Source organism: Hippocampus bargibanti, linkage group LG12 (genome assembly GCF_051943395.1).
Source record: "Hippocampus bargibanti isolate YZ-2025 linkage group LG12, ASM5194339v1, whole genome shotgun sequence".
NCBI lineage: Eukaryota > Metazoa > Chordata > Actinopteri > Syngnathiformes > Syngnathidae > Hippocampus > Hippocampus bargibanti.
The window spans coordinates 971,460-986,690 of NC_142745.1; the positions used below are offsets into that span (position 1 = coordinate 971,460).

The 15,231-nt window shown below is 42.4% G+C and overlaps 1 protein-coding gene across 8 annotated transcripts in view; it reads left to right on the forward strand.

Annotated features, from left to right (window-relative positions):
• The window catches only part of ptprt (protein tyrosine phosphatase receptor type T), a 127,394-nt gene that overhangs the window by 62,582 nt on the left and 49,581 nt on the right, over nt 1-15,231 (forward strand). For 5 of the 8 annotated variants that reach the window (XM_089009492.1, XM_089009484.1, XM_089009485.1 and 2 more), the window contains 5 exons: nt 785-986; nt 3,124-3,226; nt 4,763-5,039; nt 6,437-6,473; nt 8,446-8,502. In XM_089009492.1, coding sequence (XP_088865618.1) covers nt 785-986; nt 3,124-3,226; nt 4,763-5,039; nt 6,437-6,473; nt 8,446-8,502 — 676 coding nt within the window. The remainder of the gene's footprint in view (nt 1-784; nt 987-3,123; nt 3,227-4,762; nt 5,040-6,436; nt 6,474-8,445; nt 8,503-15,231) is intronic. The other 3 variants (XM_089009487.1, XM_089009489.1, XM_089009490.1) reach the window with 1 other exon arrangement.

Here is a 15,231-nt window from a genome sequence, read left to right on the forward strand (position 1 = left end):
GGGATTGTTTTTATAAAACACACACACACACACACACACATACACACACAAATCTAGAATATTGTTCATTGCGCATCCGTTCAGAGCGAGGATGACCTCCGCCAAGACTTGACTTTTGAAAATGTCATCCTGACTGAGACTGTTTTACACTCAAATGAGCGACGGCAACTGGGGGGATGTCGCCACTGCCGCTAAAACGTTAGCTGCAACAGAGTCCAGATGCACCTCTCTGTCTCTCTCTACCAGTCTCTCTCTCTCCACCTCTCGGGCTACGGGCTTTGTAATGTTATGGCTGCGTTAGAGTGCCTTGTTGTTGGCCATGCGAGTGTTCACTGGTCAATGAGAGAAGGCATGATCAACTTTTCTTTGATACATTTTGTGCCACGTGGAAATGAATGTTGAATTGTGCCACTTGCTACTTCAGCAGGACACGATTTATGTGAGTACAGCCTGCCATGTAGGTGGTGTGTGCTAGTGCACTAAAATGTTTCGGATGAGTCACTGGTCTGTCTTTGGTTTTTGTTTTTTGTGCTTCTTGTTCCCACCTTGCCCCCGCGTTCGCTTATAAACCGGACTCCACATACACGTTGGAAGAGGCGGCTGAGCTCGGCCAGTTCTTTTCAAGATGTATTCATTTATGTTGTGGCTGAGAAATACTTTGAGACATCGATCGGCTTAAACAAATGCTCTGGAAAGTTAGCATGCTAATTCAGCTTTGACGAGTACAAAAAGTTTCAACTTTCAAGAATGTTTGACGTCAGATTTGGTTCTTGTCTACCTCCAGATTGCATATAAAGGTCTGAGCTCTCTGGACCCCAGTGCTGACCTGACCACCCAGTGGGGGAAGGTGACCAAGCCCACCAATGAGACTCATCACCTCTTTGTTGCCCTCCACCCGGGCACCACCTATTTCTTCACCCTCAAAGCCTCCACCAGCAAAGGGGCCGGCCCACCCGTCAACACCCACATTACCACCAAGATAGCAGGTAAACATCGGGGGCCATCTTGGAATCATTGTGTATTATTTTGGGGATGTCAGCCATTTTGTTTTGAAGCCACCATTTTATCGGCCAATCAAAATGCATTTCCAGGCATTGCGTTGTCAGCTTTCACTCAGAAACTTGAAATCATCATCGACGTGTCCATGAAAAGTAGACGCACAAAAAGGTTCCAAGAAGCCATGTTTGATAAAGCTCTGAAAATCAGCCATTTTGAATTTAAAGCAGCCATTTAAAATTCACTTTGGCTAGTTGGCTCGTTATTTTGTTGTTCTTTAAATTTGGTCTCCAAAGTCAGTTTGACAAAGTCACTTGAAATCTTCATAGACGTGTCGGTGAAGACTAGACGCACAACAAAGTTCCAAGAAGCCATATTTGATAAGGCTCTTAAAATCAGCCATTTTGAATTTAAAGCAGCCATTTTAAACTCAGTTTGGCTAATTGGCTATTTTTTTTCATTACATTCATTCTCTGAATTCAGTTTGACAAAGTAATATGGAATTTGGTATATGTGTTTACTCTACTTTTAGCAGCAAAATGTGAAGAAATCATGCCTGAAAAATAACAACACAGAAAGTGAGTCATTTTTGGTTTGAAGCTGCCATTTTATGGGCTGTTTAGGATGCATTGGAATGGCAAGGATCCGGACTTTTTGGTTCTTCCCATTTTCGGAAAATATTGAGGATATTTTCATCGACAAATTTTGGTCTCCTGATTAAGTTGATTCGTACAAATTTTTAAGAACATTTGAACAAGAATTAAAAATTTTCTATTGGCCTTATGGGCGGAGCCTGTTGGCAAAATTTGATGACTCGCCATCAAATATGAAATTGTAATAAAGCACATTTTTTTCCCGCTACAGACTGCCAACGTCCGCATCAAAAACAAGCGACGATAAATAAATCAAACAATTTATTCAGATTGGTTGTGACGGTGACTTCACCTCGAAAGTCAGGGGCTGACCTTGTATTGAGATTCTGTGTCGCTCAGTGATACGTCTGTATAAGCTCTCAGTCGTACAGGGGTGGTCCATCGATGAAAAGGTTTCTTCAGCCGTCCGTCATCTGTACTTCTTAGAAGATGTCGGATGTTAGGCTTCTTATCCAAGAAACTTCGTCAGCAAACTAAAGTCTAGATTTTAGTTTGCTGACGAAGATAAGAAGCGAAACGTCCGACACCAGATGACGGACGGCTGAAGAAACCTTTTCATCGATGTGTCGCTCAGTGCTTTTCTTCCTTGCCTTTTTTTTTTCTTCCTCTGGCCGCCTTCCTCTATCCCATTCCGTTTTTATCTTGACTTTTACCGCATGATTGTCAGCCGCCTCGCAAATGTCACCGCAATAAAAGCAACGCGGTAAACTTTACAGGCCACTGAAGTGGAGGGAGAAATGAGAGCGCCCGGTGTGGCTCTGTCAAGATCAACACAATGGCCAAGGTCTGCTTCGCTTCGCGTGGAGTAGCAGCCACATTCTGGTCTTTGCGCGTGATTGAGATTGCAGATTTCCGTATGGGAAACTTGGTGTGCGAATTACAGGGAATCGCAAGAACGGAGAGATCTTCACTTTGAAAAATAAATACATCATTGACCGTTTTTTTGGTCAAAGTATTCCCCAATGACTTTTTTCATTGCGATTTAGATGCTTTCCTCAAGAAATGAGAGTTAGCCATCAACGTTTATCCATGTGACCTCTGCTGTTGTCACGCATGATTGTTACGGACATACCTTGAGCAAGATCTGCAGTCGTCCATGTTGCCAGGAGACACCGAGTAACAAAAGAATAACAAAACACAGCTTGTTTTTTGAATTTTGTTGTTATTTTTCCACTTGATGACAGCGACGGATCACTTGAAATGTCACGTCGTCAGCCATCTTGTTGATCTCCCTGTGGAGCGTGAAGATCAGATAATCGTGTTTCAATTAGAAGTCTAGTCTGTAGCCAGGTTGGAGGGAGGTAGAGTGTTCATGACTGAAATGTCACAGCAAATGCTGATGTTTGTGGGGCATGTTCACACGTCGGTGACCTTCAAAACAGCAAAGTGTCACGACCAATCCGTCGTCCGTCTGTGTCATGGGGTTTCGCTTTGCACAAGTGTGACTCGTCTTGCTTTTCGTCTTTCTCCTTAGCCCCCATGATGCCCGAGTATGAGTCTGAGGCGCCTCTCAACGAGACCGAGTCCACCATCACCGTTGTTCTTAAACCTGCCAAGTCCCGGGGAGCGCCCATCAGGTAAATGACCAAAAAAAAAGCATTTTTTGGATGTGTTTATTTCATTTGGTCGGATTAGGATTGAGGTTTGGTTACTCCCGTGGCATTAGGGTGAAGGAATTGGCGTCCTGTGTTTGAGGCGAAGAGAAAAGTGAGTAAGGTAGGGTTCAGACTTATTTTTGAGTGAATGCTAGGGCTGTAAAACTTCCTCCGTGGGACAACTTCTGCGCCCCTTCTCATTTGCGAAAGAATCACTAAATAGCATTCATCGATGAAAAGGTTTCTTCAGCCGTCATCGTTTTGGATAAGAAGCGAAACATCCGACACCTTCAAAGAAGTACAGGGCAAAGACTAGGCTAGAAGTTCTAAAATACTGTGAGAAGAGTCGCTAGGTTTCCTGTTTAGATCAGTGACCTGACTGTCACTTGGGGTGGTTGGGTTATGGATTTCGGATTCGGTTATTGAGGCTGGTTTTGGGCAGGGTTAAATTGAGGTTTAAGATGAGTCTTTGGCCCCGACAGTGTTTGTTTTTTTTATTTCCCCCCCTCCACATGTCAAGTAAGTAAGTGCATTGTGTGCTCTTTTATTGGAATTCATGGTTCAGCTTAACATTGAATCCGGGAACTGGCAACTGGGACTCCTCATCCCGATGAAGCGTCACCAGGGAGCGCCATCTTCATCCGCTTTGAAAGGCAACAGTGCAAATTCATTTGCATGTTTTCCTTGCGGCGATCTTGTTGTTTTTATGAGTTTTTTGCATGAATCCCTCCTGCAAAGCCTCCCGATTTACCCGAAATACAATTTCAACTCTTGGTGCGATGGAGGAGGCCCGCTCTCTAATTGCTCAGCTGAATCCTATCAAAGACAGAAGGTGCGCCTGCTCATTTGATTTGATTTTATTTTCCTGGGCTTTTATGTAGTCTGGGAGACAAACGCGCTCCCCGGCGGTGCTCGCAAAGGGGCTTTGCAAAGCGATGTTTCGTCAACAAAAGCACAAATAGGGAAGACGGCCGATCCAGCTCATTTTGCGGTCATCAGCAATTCACGTCTTAATGAAAGCTTGGCCAGACGGGATCGAGCCGCGATTGGTCTCGGCAAACGCACATTTGCTTAATTGCGTGTAATTGCGTGATGGCGTGAGGGAGATAATTGCAGAGGGACGCCGCTGAAGAGCCCTTAGCCAATCAGGAGACAGAAAAGACAGCAGCAGCCTTTGATATGCTACCATACGTAGAAGGATATGATTCACTCCGATACAATTAAGGATGTGATACAATTGGAGGAAAAAAAATAATAATAACAAAACAAAACACGCATTGCGAGGAGATACGATTCACTTCAATTCGATTTGAATCACTGCAACTGTGTCAGAGCCACCGGGACAACGTCCCCGTTTACTTTTCAGTGAAGGAAATACCGTTTTTCATAAAGGGCAGCAAATACAGTGAAAACAGAAGGGAGGCAAAAATCAAACCCTGTAGAACACCATGATATTTTTGGGGGGAGAAATTGTTGAAAATCAAAACAAAGTGATGACTTTCCGCATGGTGTCATTAGTTCCTACCAGTTGGTGGTGAAGGAAGAGCGCAAATCCAGATCACGTCGATCCACCTCGGAGAACCCCGAGTGCTTTTCCGCACCCTTCAGCTTCCGCAACGCCTCCGCCTCCAACTCGCCGTACTACATGGCAGCGGAGCTACCGCCTTCCAATCTACAGGCGGCCAAGCCGTTCACGGTGGGCGACAACAACAACTATGGAGGCTTCGCCAATCCGCCCTTGTCACCCGCCAAAAGTTACAGCATCTACTTCCAGGCCCTCAGCAGAGCCAACGGGGTAAGTTCTGACTGGTGAACTGAATGTTGTCAGTGGCCGCTATGATCGGGATCCACTTGGAGGGCAATGTACGCGTCGTGGAAACTTCAATCCGGGATGTCGGACTTTCCACATCTTTTTGGCCTTGTCTTCTTGACACTTTTTTGTCTATCAAATTTGTTGTACGGTGGCACCTCAAACTCACAAGGAACTTAGAATAAATTCAGACGACAGAATAATTCCTCTGTATTAAATATAAAACAGGGCTTACAGGACTTAGTGAAAGTAGAAGCGGGTTGCCTCAAGTTTGGATCTGTTATCCATCACCCTTAGGTGCTTCTTAGTCGCCATTTTGCATTGTTTTTGGGCATCAAAAAAGTGAGCAGCTGTTGCGAATAGAAGACAATTTTCTTTGACAACACCTACGCTATGTAAATTTGTCGCCAGCTCAAATCTTTGGCCACTTCTGTGCCTTTTTTTGTCCTCATTAAAGAAGCACATTTTGTATGATTATTATTTATTTATTTAAGTGCAATGACGAGTGAGCGCCAGCGACAGAATTATGAGACAGGTGGAAACATCTGGAAGGAAGAAAACAAAAATTACATTGTATTAAAAGATACCTCTGCTTATGAACTTAATTGGTTCCCAGAAAGTGTGCGTAAGGTGAAAAGTTCATCTGCCAAACATTAATTTCCCATAAGAAACCATTAAAAATGAGAATGATCCGTTCCCAGGTCGCCATAAACCATACTTTTCAACTAAATAAGCACAAAATAGACCTTATTTTACGTATAATAAATGTTCTATTGTATTGTAATTAAGAAAATAAACTGTACTATATAATAGAGACGTTTAGTTTACCTTTGTGATGATAGTTGTCAATGGATGACGAACTTCCAGGTTGCCTCTTGACGATATCCGAGTGAAGTTGACGTGCTTTCTTTGCGATAATACCCTCACTCACACTGTCCCCTGCTAGCTGCTTTTCGTTCATCCAAATCAACAGAAGTTTTCCAACCTCTTCTATTGCCTGAGACCGTTGCTTCGACAACACCGAAACGCCCTTAGCCACATGTAGCAATGGTCAACTTAGCATACTGGTAGTGGGACGCTAAGTCACACAAACGTTCGTGTTTCTCAATGATCTCCTTCTTCTGCTCTGTCGCAATTTTGTTTTGTGACATCATAGCAAAAGTATTTTTTGATAACAAACCACATATGCACTCAAGGAAAGGGGAATGAAAAGTAGTCCGCCAGCCACAGTGGCGCTCAGTGCGGTTTGGTACCTTTACCGAAAACTAGTCCGTATGCCAAGATAATATTCTCGCGAATTTTATGTTTGTCAGGTGAAAAGATTGTCAACTAAAGCGTTTGTAAGCTGAGCTATGCTGCGTCTGCTCTCTTTGTGGTTGCAGGAAACCAAAATCAACTGCGTTCGTCTGGCTAACAAAGGTACGAGCGTCCTTCCACATGTTGATGTTGTTTCCGTTTTTTTTTTTTCTGTTTATATTTCCAAAAAGGAACCGAGTAATGCTTACCAAGCACCCGCAGTTATGTCTAAAAGTATTTGGACGCTAACCACCATTTATAATGGATACCTTCGCAAGCAAAACATTTGACTTCAAAAGCTCATTTTTGTGTTCAATCAATAAGAAAATAAGATTATGAAGAAATGGATTTTATTTCAAGTGGATCCAAAGAATTGGGTGAAAGATCTGTCCAATTTGAAATCTATTGTGATCATTGAAGGCAAAAAAAAGGCTTGTCATTCTTGTCACTGTCCAAATACGTTTGGCCACAAGTGTAGCTTGTGTTGCTAGCACTCGTGCACACGCACACTAGCACTCGTGCACCCCTAAATTGTCCAGCCACCTCAATCTTCAACGACATGTTGTCCAACATGATTTTTTTTTTACTAAGCGTTATTTTGCCCTCTTCGCACCACCTGTCAGAGTTGTCCTGGTCTTGTTTCCTCCGTGCGTGTATGTGTGTGCGCGTGCTAGCTGTGTGTATGTGTGTTTGTGTGAGTGTTGATGCTGCATGTAACTTTGTGGCTAGCTGTGCAAACAAGGGATCACGGCCAGAACCAATCCTTTTGGTCTTTTTTAATTTTTTTTAGGGCAGACATCATCCAAATTTTGAGGTTCAGGGACCCCCAGATTAGGAGCTCCTACTAATATTTTGGCTATACGTCTGTGTAAACTCTCAGTCGTACAGGAATGGTCCATCGATGAAAAGGTTTCTTCAGCCGGCATCTGTACTTCTTTCAAGGTGTCAGACGTTTCGCTTCTTATCCAAGAAACTTCGTCAGCAAACTAAAGTATTGCTGGTAGTTTCATGGCGGTGCCGGACTCTGCTATGATTGGTCCCTGATCTCAGGTTGAGGGTGGCAGAGGACTACTCCCTGTGGCTCCACTGATTGCTTCTATTGTCCTGACAAAATATTGATGACAGTGTCATCAATATTTTGGCTAGTTGGAGAAAACATGCAGCTCTGAATGTTATTCTCCAAAATGGACACTTCAAGCTAAAATGTCAAAATTTATTTTCATGGCCCTTAAAAAAAGACTTTTTGGTTGGTCTTCTCTTCGTGATTAGCTAATTTTCCTGAAGTTTCAAAAACAATTCCAGGAGGATAGTGTCACGATTTGGTTGGCGACCAACGGGTGGCGCTGTCGGCCCCCGACTGCACCTGCACAGGTGTTGGTCGTTCCAATCAGTGGCAGTTAAAAGGATTCCCGGCACGACCATTCGTTGTCGGGTCATTGTCAGGTTTGTTTCATCTTGGCAGATTTTTACTCGTGGTTTTCTTTGCTACTTTGTACTTTACTGTTCAGATGACTTTGATGTTCGACATTTTGTTCCTGCTGACTTTATTTTAATGCAATTTGTCAATTACACCCTACTGCTCCCTCCTGCCTGTTTTTTTGGGATCCGCCACCTTGCAAACCGTGACAGATAGCACACTGCAAAGAGCCAAAATAGTTTCTTTGAACCAAAATGGCTGACTTCCTGTGTCCTTTAACGTTTTTTTTTTGTGGGCTTACTCATGATACCCAGGGTGGATACATCGGCCAAATTTCATGTTACTTCATTTTCCTCTCTTTTAGTCTGCTTATTTGCTTTGATGTTGACCAACTAGCCCAAAGTTTTTGTCCGCTCCATATTTTCCTTGTCTGTTCTTTTGTTTTGCTAGCCTCCATCCACCCCTAAACATGCCGGGCCCCAGGGACACCTTATTTGGGCGTCCTCTTCTTTCTCTTTTGTGTATATTGATCTCAATATTGTCAAACATGCCTTTTTTCTTAGACGATTTTTCTTCTTTCTTCTTCTTTCCCTTTTTTTGTGCTTGTTTTTGTTTTCCACCTTTCTTCCCCCTCTCACGCTGGCCGGCGGTGGGACGTGCGGCCCTGGTGGTCCTTAGTGGTGATAGGTAGGGGACAAATAACCACGCCGTACATTCTAGTCATCCCAAGCGAAGGTGATTATTGCTTTTCAGACCGAGTATTTGCTTCTCGTGTCATCACACAATCACCGTTGTCAATACGCCCCCCCCCCAAAAAAAAAACTACAAAAAAAAAAAAACAACTCACTCATGTTTGACAGACCCACCCATCACCACAAACCAGACCCCTCCCATCACCTTCATCCTTCTTTCATCTTTATTACTTCATTAGTTCTCATTTTATTTTTGTGTGTGTTGTGTGTGTGTGTGTGTGTGTGTGTGTGGTGCCATGGCCATTGTGCTGCATTTTGTCTGAGGGAACCCGTTTGAGCATTTCCTCCATATCTGGTGTGTACTAGTGCACTCTTTTGTCTATACGAGTCCAAAAATTCAAGTGGGCATCTTCAGATTGTTCTCGGTAGTCCAACCAGCGTGCCAACATTGTCCGACTAGTGCGCAAAATAAACAAACGCAAGCATGGAAAAGACGTTTCTTATAAGGCACAAAAGTCCCACATATCGTATTGAAGCGAACTGAGTTACATTTAACCATCTTACAAATGAGAACTAAAAAACGTACTAGTATGGTGACCTTGAGTTCAAGGAAAGTGCTTAAACGCCCCCCACCCCCACCCCTTCCTCCCAACCCCCCTTCCATCCGTGTGGGCTTTAACTGTGGTTGGCTGCGCCATTTCGAGTCAGTATTTGTCTTGCATGCTCTCACTACGATGTCCCGTGATGCGCCTCATTCAGAATCGGAATCTTTTTTTTTTTTTTTGGTCAAGTATGTAGAACACACATGGATTTTGTCTCCGGTCGGTCAAAGGCGATGCACTATTATTATCATCAACATGACATGACAAATAAGTATGGAAAGATATTCCGTGAACTGTTGCGCAGCAGTGGATCTGATTTTACTTTGACTAGAAGATGATTCACTTTGTTGCCTTGAGGCTAAAATGCGAAATATTAAAACTCCGCTTACAAATGGAGATGATTCACCAGACCTATAAGGGATAACAAAGATGCATGATTCACTGAAATAACAATGCAATACAATCCAAATTACAGTGATAACTTGGCTTACAAACTTAATTGGTTCCCAGACAGAATGTGTAAGGCAAAAAGTGTGTATCCCCAAAATGTATTTCCCATAGGAAACCATTAAAATGAGAATAAATCGTTCCCAGGTCCCCATAAAACATCATTTTCTACTTTCTAATTTTCTAAGCCTTAAAACTGCAGAAACTATACCTTATTTTATGTATAACAAATGTGTTATAGTAGTATGATTAAAGAAATAAACTGTACTGTACAATAAATTCATTTTATTTACCTTTGTGATGGTCGTTGATGGCTTGATGGAATCGAGTGGCCGGTTTCATCAGCATGAAACACTTGATGAGGAAGGTGGCCTTCTTCTTTCACCATCTTGAGGAATGATCCCTTGCGATAATTTTATCTAGTTCCTCATCAATTGTGTTCTGTTTAGCTGGGTTGATCGCTTTTTGCATCAAGTGTACAGATGGCTTGTGCGGGTTGTTTGTAGAGCTCCGTGTGTATCCCGAAAAATAGTTTGTATGCAATCTAAAATGTTCATAAATTTAACGTTCATAAACCGAAAGGTTCGTAAGCCTGTACATCAATTTTCAATTCTGACAGGATTTGATTCAGTCGTCACATTTCACATCTGAAGGGATTTACTACAGCTTTGATAGAATAAAGTACAATTCACTCCGATTGCTCGTCGATATGACTGATTCCACTCATACAATTGGATTCGTGCCGATCGCGTCAATTTCAATGACATTGAATTCGCTCCATATCAGTATGATTTCAATTTCGATGCGATATGATTCCAGGTTGCCGTTGGTTTCGTTCCGGTAACAAAATGGGATTCATTGAAATATGACGTGCTACGATTGCGACGCGATATGTTTGATGGACAATTCTGACGCTACACGATTCCCTCGAATTATAATGCGAAAAGATTTGCAGCAGTCGAAACACAATTCCAGTGAGATAACAATGTGACAGCATAGTACCGCTAACCTGAAATGACTCTAGTTACGTGGAAATGGAACATTTGTCCGTTGTGATTCAAGAAATCAATAAGGTAGTGACGCTAGCGTCCCTCACTTGTAATTGGAAATGACTAGTTGTAGATTTTTCATGGTGTGGGAAAAAAGGTGTGTGTGACATGTCACTTTCAATGCTTATTTCCATTAGAGGTGAGGTTGCCCGTAATTGTTGCGGTCGGAGGCGCTGATGCAAAAAGGTGCCGGCGGTTAGTTGAGCGGGGCGTGACGGAAATGTAAGACGAATTAAAGAGGCGCCGACAGCGCTGCGGAGCCATGTAAAAAAAAAATGGCCGTGAAGACCAAAGGCAACAAGAAAATCACCATTGATGTCAAACCCGCAACACGATCGAATATGATTGGTCTAAATTGCGAAACATCGGCTATGAAAAAAAAAATCTGATCAGTGAGATAACAATATTCCAATGCTAACTTCAATCGCATTTGTCAGCATTGAAAGTTCTGATATGAGTCGCTTCAATTCCGATGGGAAATGATTCACTCGGATTTTCTTGTGAAATAACATCGTGCCGATCGCAAAATGCGGTTCCGTTTGAAAAAAAAAAAACGATTCATTTTCGATTGACATGAAATGATTCGCTCCATTCACGCTATATCGTACGCTACTTTACCGGTAGGTAATTCAAGCACTCACCGAAGGTAGCCTGGAAATCGTAATTGACTCCACTTTACGATGCCAGCGAATCACGCTAAATCCATCGTTAATCACAACACTGCCATTTGAATACAACGCGATTTGCTCCACTTTTTGTAATCCGATCCACAACATCTATAGTACTACCACAACACAATTCCTTGCATTTGGGATGCAATCTAAGAGTCAATCCTGGATTCACTCCAGCCGCCATTTACACTAATTACCCATATACGCAATTTTGTTTTTGTGCCAAACATGTCTTTATATCTTTAGCCATAAGTCCCGCAATGACGCTCACGCTCTTGACTCGCTAAAATGGATGAAGGACCTTGACAACAAATATTTAGTGCTTACAAATGTACACGCGCAACAATACATGTCGGAATCTTTGAAGTACATGCACACATGCACGCGTGCACGGCAAGCGTCGTTCACATTCGTAATCCTGTTAAACGCACTCAGTCACGCTAACGCTAATCCATACAGGAGGCAAGCGCCCCCTCTCCCTTCAACTAACCCCCCTCCCGCATAAAATACACACGCGACATTTAACTTGTAACGCGCAACCGCTCACATTCAGACTTGACTTCTTTTAAAATGGCAGCAATTTATGTACGTATACTCAATAATGTTTTGAGTCAATACTCAATAATGTATGACTGCTTGCGTTCCTCCGCCGTGAGATTGCAAACATGTTCCGGCGGTCGCCAACGAACGCGCGCACGCGCGCCGGCGTAAAATAAAAACGCACCTAATATCTCATTCGGGGCCAGTACGAGAAGAATCAATCTTGTGTGTTTGGATGAGATTAAGTTTTTAATATCTGCGCTCTTCTGTGCAATTCCCCCCGGATCGCTTCATCATGCAATCCGAGTGAGACGGATAAACAAAGCTCGGGGAAAATAAAAATACATGTCCAGAAATGGTTAAAAATAAATATATGCAGGAACAACACCTACACGCCGGATGATGAGGATGATGATGAATAACAATACATGGCCTCGTTGTCGTGGTTACGGATGAAAAAAAAAAACACTTTAAAGCGATTAAGTCCTGTATTAATAATTCTTATATCCTGTGCCTGATATATCACATATTTAGATTTTCGACAAATCTAAAATATTAAAAAGGTATTTTATAAAAAAACTGTTGTAGCCCCCTCTCCCGACCCCCAATCATTCGTCATATCAAACACGCTATGTCCAGCCAGGTTGGCATTAGCGACTGGATAAGTAATGGGAGAAAAAAAGAAAATAAATACTGTACACATTTGAATTGACATGGGCTAAAACGCTAACTGTTCCTATGCTATCATAGAGCAATAACCTGAACACAAAACTCGCAGAGGCAGAAAGATTACTGTTTATTTCAATTTCCGATGAGTACTGATCAAATGCTAACATGCTAATAGTTCCTGTGCTATCTCGCTATCTATCATAGGGCAAGACCTCGAGTAAAAATCTCACAGAGGCAGATAGATTACGTTCATTTCAATTTCTAGCGAGGAATGATCGAGTGCTAACATGCTAACAGTTACTGTGCTATCTATCATAGTGCAAGAACTTGAGTATAAAATTCACAGAGGCAGATAGATTACCATGTATTTCTATTTCTATTGAGGATTGATCAAATGCTAACATGCTAACAGTCCCCGTGGTATCTGATAGGGCAAGAACCCAAGTATAAAACTCACAGAGGCAGAAAGATTACCATTTATTTCATTTACCACCGAGAACTGATCATATGCTAACAGTTCCTGTGCTATCTATCATAGGGCAAGAACTGTACAAAACTCACAGGGGCAGAAGGATAATCCTTTATTTCTATTGAAGTCTGATCAAATGCGAACATGCTAACAGTTCCTGTGCTATCGAGTATTGGGCAAGTACAGGAGTAAAAAGCGCAGTAAGATTACCCTTTATTTCACTATCTATTGAGGATTGATCAAACACTAACATGCTAGCAGTCCCTGTGCTATGAGACAGCAAGAACTCGAGTACAAAACTCACAGAGATAGATGGATTAATCCCCTTCATTTCAATTTATATCAATCAATATGTATTGTAATTTTTAGTGAAGACTAATCAAATGCTAACATGCCAACAAATGTAATATGATTTACTGCATCCCCCCCCTACCCGCCCCCAAAAAATGTTGTTCTAGTGTGTGTTTGTCCTTTGGTGACACACCTGTAGCACTTCCCCGAGGTCAAAAGGTCAAACAAGTCACCCAGCTGGCCTCGATAATGTCAGGACGCAGCTTGCGGTGTAAATGTCGAATGGGAATGGATCAAATGCTCACCCGCTAACCGAGCGCCGGAGTGCTTAGCGGATGCTCTCCGACGCGCACGACTGCCAAATGCGCTCAAGTGCCGACAAATGGGGGTCGGGCACTAATGTGTCAGCCGGCGCTGGGATGGCGGCCGCCTGCGGGGAGGATGATGAAACTACGCGACCCGATGAAACTGCAGGGGCGCCATGATGGCGTTTTGATGAAGCTCTCGCCGCGATTAGGAGGGCAGGGACTACACGGAGATGCGGGAACTCGCCCCAGGCTCTTCGCAGAATGACAAACGCGCAACTCGATGGGCTGTGGAGCGAGTCCCTCGTCGAGTGGGGTCATTAGCCGCCCCCACGCACACCCCAAAAAAAATACTGTATAACGCTGCATTGGGGAAAAAGTGGACATAAAGTTGCAAAAATGGCAAACCAAAATTGTATTTACCCCCCAAAAAAGACAAATATCTTTCAGTGTTCAGTGATCCCTCGCTACTTCGCTGTTCACTTATCGGCGCTTCAGTGCATCGCGGATTTGTTTGCAGGGGAAAAAAAAGTCATTTATTTATTTATGAATGCATGCAAATGTGCAAAGAAACAAAGTGAAAGAAACAGCACTGCCAATAAGACTGCAAACAAAGCTGAACAAAATCAAACGTACTGGCTTTGAAGCACTCACGGAGCATTCTGCTTCGAGAAATTGTCGGTTTATAAAAAAATCTTGTTTTAATGTTTGTTTCATTCTGCAGTATGTACAGTTTTGCATTGTGTAAAAAAAAAAAAAAAAAAAAAAGCTGACGACATTGTACTTTGCGGATTTCACCTATTTTTGGAACGTATCTCCCGCGATAAACGAGGGTTCACTGTAACAGATTTTTTTTTGTTTTTTTGCGATGACTGAATTGGTAACATTCCCGTCCCGAGACACGGTTCAGCACACGCGTGCCCGATTTGCTTTTTATCGCGCCGCCAAAGTCATCAAAAGCTTCCAGGCATTCCATTGATTTTGACAGCAGTAACAAGGCTAAAAGGTTTTTCATTCTTTCCGACATCAATTTTCCATAACGCTTATTCCACTCGGGTCACTCGGAAAGTGGAGTCAATTCTCCGCCGTCTGTCATCACAAGCGAAAATCCAAAGTATCGGTTGTATGATGCGCCATGCGAGGGGCGCATCTCACGTTGACAGAATGTGGAAAGTGGAAGGAGGTGGAAACAATTTGGGAAGTTGAGACGACACCCCGATTTTGTTTCATGGAGACTTCTGACACATCAAATGTGGATCCGAGAGTTGTTCAAAATGGCAGCCTGGGTCACACGCTCGCTAGTATCGTTCCTGGTTTTGTCATTTTCATGTGTTTTTTTTACGACCCTACGCGGCTTAGTTACAGGAGGGAAGAGTGACTGAAAATTGGGGAATCCACTCTTGGACTGTTTTACATTGAAACTGCTTCTTCCCGCCATCGCCATTAACTCTTTCAACACTAACCCAAATAGAACTGTCCAGTGCCTCTTTGCAATTTTTTTCTGATGATGATACTAGTGCAGCGTCTTCTACCGGACACACATTCCTTGTGTGTTCTAGAAAGTATAATCATAATATAAATAATATAATAAAAATGAAATAATAATATATAAAATATAATAATAATGTAATAATAATAATATACATAATATAATAAATAATAATAAAATAATATATGAAATATAATAATAATATAATCATAACAATATATATAATATAATAAATAATAA